This window comes from Sardina pilchardus, chromosome 15 (assembly GCF_963854185.1).
Source record: "Sardina pilchardus chromosome 15, fSarPil1.1, whole genome shotgun sequence".
Classification (NCBI taxonomy): Eukaryota; Metazoa; Chordata; class Actinopteri; order Clupeiformes; family Clupeidae; genus Sardina; species Sardina pilchardus.
Window position 1 is genome coordinate 27,995,513 of NC_085008.1, and position 5,000 is coordinate 28,000,512.

Genomic DNA, 5,000 nt, shown 5'->3' on the forward strand with positions numbered 1-5,000 from the left:
GTGTCCTGGCTAAACACCCGACTTCAAGCTGGTGTGTGGTGAGTGTTCTGGTGCATAATGGCTGCCGTGCATCACCCAGGTGAGTGTTACACACTGGTGGCGGTTAGTGATCTTTTAAGATTGAACATAAATCTGGCGAGGCTGCGCTTTGTTTCTACTGCAATTCGCGTCGCTTAAGTTTCGTTATTGTCACGTCACCGGCCAATAGCGTGCCAGGACTAGGAGTATGGCCGTTTCTGATTGGAGCCAAAGGTTCTGGCAGTGAACAGAGTGAAAAGATCTGCTGGTTTCCAGCCTGAGCTGCCGGGCGAAATTCAAATTCCCCGGAAGTTCAGGCAGGGTTCACCCAGCCTAGAGGTCCCCCGTCCAGTGCTAAATGTAAAGTGTTGTTGTTGCTGTTGTTGTTGTTGTTGTTGTTGTTGTTGTTGTTGTTGTTGTGTTGCACCTTTCATTTCTCCTCTCGTCTGTGTGTGCCAAATGAGTCCATTCTCAATTCGCATCATATCCATCATAAGGATTTAAATCAGTGCAATTGTCACATCAGCCTTCACCCAAACTTTTACACACTGCAAAGAATATGCAAATGCATGGCTCCATATTCTTGCAGTTATATTAATAAATTGTGCTGTCCAAGTCGGGTGCTGTCACTCATAGTGATGGCATTTCAATAATCATTTTCTAAGCTTACCTGATTTACATACCTATTCCTAGAGAGGCCTACAGTCTACTTAAAATAAACAAACCACATGGACTGACTAGCTTCTAGAATGTTCTTCTATCAGTGAGACTGATATTCTGCTGTATGATTGCGAATGCTCTAAAAATACATTTAATTAAGCATGTGAAATAACAGCCACCGTCTGTTTTATAATGGAACATCTGCATTCATTTATTACTTTCTCCGAGTAAATACATAAACACAATTAATTGGATGGCTTTGTACTGCACTACACTATTAGCTTAATTTGTATTCTTGATTAAAATATGTACATTGGTCCGAGTTAATGACTTAATGTACAGTATATACATTGGTCAAAGAAAAAGAAAATCTCCTAAAAAAAAAGCCATCCACACTGATGAGGCATGTTTGCCCATCTTGTCATTAATCAAAATGAATCACTTTATATTCATGATAAGCTACATGAAATTTCCATTCCTTGCATAATTGTAACTCCAATACATCCGCCTAGATTGCTATTATAGATGAGTTTGTCTCCTTTACTGCATATTTTCTGCACTAGGACAGCACAGTGTCCATTGTATTAGCATTAGTTGAGTACATGTCCATGTTCCATTGACATGCCTCTCTAACATCTTACTTTGGTGATGACCAGTCTTCCTTTCAAGATCATCCAGACATCATCTTGAAGGAACCAATGGTCCTTTACACTTAATGTTCAAGAGAGGTGTAAAGGTAAACACATTCATACCAAATGTGTTATACAGATGTGGACCAAATGCTGGTTAAACAGTAATCAACAGTAGGCTTTTCTGTGTGTGGAAACCAGGAAATCAAAAATGAATCGAACCATGTCTCCAACACAGAGATACACATTGTAATTGTGATTTTTGTGCACCATTATACCCCTGCTGTCCACTGACAGTCAGTCCCTCAAGTATCTCCCTCTGGTCAAGACCAAAGGTGCTTGGAAAGTGCCATTAGACTGACCAATCTCAGTGACATCTCCCTCTTGAAGGACTCTAATTATATCCGTCTATGTACTGCGCGCTGAGATCAGCTGATCATCTGCCGGCATACTTACAGCAAACAGATGTCCAGTGCACACAGACAGGCCGATAGCCAGGGCTGCCGACCCCTTCAGGTCACTCCGCTTTGGGTCGCAGGTGGCGCAGATGGTGAAGAGCAGCTGGAACGTGATGAGGAGCTCCACCAAAAGGCCAGCGCCAACCGACATGCCAGGGTTCACCTGCAGAGGGCAGCAGAGAGTGGTGTAGCACAGAGAAAGTAGCAGGGCTTAGAAATCAATGCATGTCACTCACAGCTTTGGATAACATAGACCCCCCTTCCCATTCATCTTTATTATTGTAGACTTTCTCTGGTTGATCTAGTGAAGCTCACTGTGGTGCATATTTAAAACTCATATTAATCCCTCACCTTAGTGACTCCAAGGCCACCTCTGACCGCCTCTGGAGTGATGGCGTACAGCACCCCAGCCCCAATCATCGCCCCCACGCACTGCGCCACCACATAGAACACCCCTTTGGCCAGACTCAGCTTCCGCGTGGCGACCATTGCCACGGTGACGGCCGGGTTGATGTGGGCACCACTGATGTGGCCAAAGCACTGGACGAGAGTGGCTATGGCCAGGCCAAAGCAGAGGGAGATCAGCACCAGGTCAGGGGGGTGAGAGGGTGAGGCGCTGCCCGCTGGGGCAGTGGCGTTCGTGGGCGACCCCCAGGCTATGGTGGAGCCCAGACTCAGCAAGACAAACAGGGTCATGGCCAGAAGCTCGCCGAAGACGGCACGCCAGAAGTCTTGCGTCCACACGCCGCGGAACGCTGCCATAACGGACTCACGAGAGCACACACAAGAGGGGATACACCTCCTGTGAACACAAAAGAAGAGGACGAAGAGGGAAGAGGAAGAGGAAGAGGGAAGGAGAAGGGGAAGAGGGAAGAAAGGGTCAGGACAAATGAAGAGATAAACAAACACAGAGAGTGCTGTGACATGTGTCCAACATGAAGTGGATGTACCAAAGAAGCCACAAAAACCCAAAGGTAAACAAGATCTGGGAACCCATTAGCCTAGCTTTGAACTTATTTATCAACCTGTTCAGTGGCCAATTACTGATAACTGTTCAGGATAAAAAGAGTGCTCTGAACGGCACCTAAACCAAACACATCATTTGGTTACTGCTGTCATGATATGCTCCAACTCCCTCAGGTAAATGCACTGCATCTTAGCTTTGCTCCCCTGCACCACTCTAGCTTCTCAGAGCTACTATAACCTGTTGCTGCACTAAACCGAGAGAGCATGGACGACATAACTGCGCCGCCGCGAAAATGGTGTTGATCTTGAGTCGTAAAGCACAGTTGTAATCTGACCCGAAGACCTCCGTGGTAAGGTAAGACTAAGCGGAAACCTATTAAAGGTAATTACATATGTTTAGGAGATCAAAGGTCTTTGGAAACGATGGCAGGTGTTCAATAACACAATCAAGCACGGCACTTCAAATAATTGAAATGAACAAATAATGCGACCGAATACGTCACTTCTGCACATTTCCTCTACCTGGCATGCCAGCATTTTCGGCTAGAGCTCAAAGCATTCAAATGACTCACCCTTTGTTTATTATGGACATTGGTGAATAGAATAGAACGCCAAGATTTTACGGTTGACTGATTACCATGCATTTAGGTCACCGGATATAATGGCTTTGCGCAATTATATCCGGTGACTTACTAGTATGGCTACTAAAATGTACGTTTGTGTGAATGAAATGCCCCAAATTAGGATGAAGGAAAGCAATATGCTTACCTAAAACAATTGCAACTTTTCTTCCTCCCAATGTCAGGTATATCACCTATCATATCTCTTACTGCATCTCAGTTGGCTACAGGTGCTGGTCAAAGCAAATGTCAAGACGCGCACCACTTCTGACAAGAGTCGCAATCTTTCAAAAACGTCAGGACAAACTTTTCAGAACTGCACGAGTAGTTGTACCGCAAAAGTTGTGTTGCTCAGGAATCGCATACCACGACCCCTTGCATCTCTCTCTCTCTCTCTCTCTCTCTCTCCAAACACACACACAGGGAGGGCGAGAGGGTGGACGAGGCGAATTCCGTTGTCCTCGCGCATTTACCCGGTCTATACCATACTAATGAGCGCTCCTGCCGCGCGCACCAGACCTCTCCAATAACTTTGCTCCGTGGGCTGCCAGGTCATCCAGGGTCAACACATCTCAGCTCCGCCACTAAACATGAAGACACAGCAGTACTTGAATATAGTACCATTCACTCCTCCGGTTCAAAAGACTACATTATTTCGGATGAGCACCGCTGATGCGTGCGTAAATAGAAGGACACGAAGTTATTTCATTAATTGTTTCTTGTTGCAGTTGCTTATCACTGCTATGTTACTTTCCATGGTGATGGACGGAACCAACATAACCGAAGTAGCCTATATTTCGACACAAGTGTTGTATTTAGTTTTTTGCATTTAAACCTTTGCTTCAGCCTGTGCCTTCTTTATTGATAGACTACCATTTACCGCCGAATCCTGGAAAACCTAGCGAGATTGTGACACTGACAGGATCATACGTGTGTCCTCACATCGTATTCTATCCTATTCCCATATACCACTGCACACACACAATAATATCAAAGCAAATCTCACCTCAATGGATCTAACTTCAAGCGCCCTGCCATCTCCTCCGTCAAACTCCGAGATAGTGATGGCTCTTAAAAATTCCTTTCCAGTCCTAAAAAAAAAAAAAAATCTTGGCCTGGCCCGAACGAGGTAACTGGCCAGCAGCAGCTGATGCGGGCAGCCACCCGGTGACTAATCCTATCTTCTCTGAACATCAAGAGTCTGAAAAGAACCTCTGGCAATACAAATACAGGTGAATAGCGCTCACACGCCACACTATTTTTTCTCTCGTTGACAAAATATACTCCATATATACAGTGACATACACAAGCAGAAACACTTCAGATAACATATAGCGCAATTACGCAATTATTTTCTACATTTAATTATGTTAAGTGGTAAATGAAAGATATATCCACATGCCGATAGAATTAGTTATGAATCTTCTGAAACAATTTTGGAAGTATCCAAGAGCTGCAAGAGAGAGAGAGGGAGGGAGAGAGAGAGAGAGAGAGAGAGAGAGAGAGAAAGAATAAGAATTGTAATAAACATTTCAGCTGGTCTCAGTTGACATGAGGCCTTTCTCAGAATTTAAATTCTCAAAACTGTATGCTCAAACTCCATATCATTTTCTCACTTGTGCACGTCATTAAAGCAGTCTTTCCCCATC

General features: G+C 44.6%; 1 protein-coding gene across 3 annotated transcripts in view; it reads right to left on the reverse strand.

Moving 5' to 3' along the window:
- Positions 1 to 3,801, reverse strand: part of aqp4 (aquaporin 4) — a 7,006-nt gene extending 3,205 nt beyond the window's left edge. Inside the window, exons 1-3 of one of the 3 annotated variants that reach the window (XM_062556326.1) lie at positions 3,500 to 3,801; positions 2,117 to 2,567; positions 1,764 to 1,928 (exon numbers count right to left, since the gene is read on the reverse strand). In XM_062556326.1, coding sequence (XP_062412310.1) covers positions 1,764 to 1,928; positions 2,117 to 2,567; positions 3,500 to 3,552 — 669 coding nt within the window. In that variant the 5' untranslated portion in view covers positions 3,553 to 3,801. Of the gene's footprint in view, positions 1 to 1,763; positions 1,929 to 2,116; positions 2,568 to 2,849; positions 2,936 to 3,009; positions 3,052 to 3,499 lie in introns of those variants that run through there. The other 2 variants (XM_062556327.1, XM_062556328.1) reach the window with 2 other exon arrangements.
- Between the last annotated feature and the right edge of the window lie 1,199 nt (positions 3,802 to 5,000).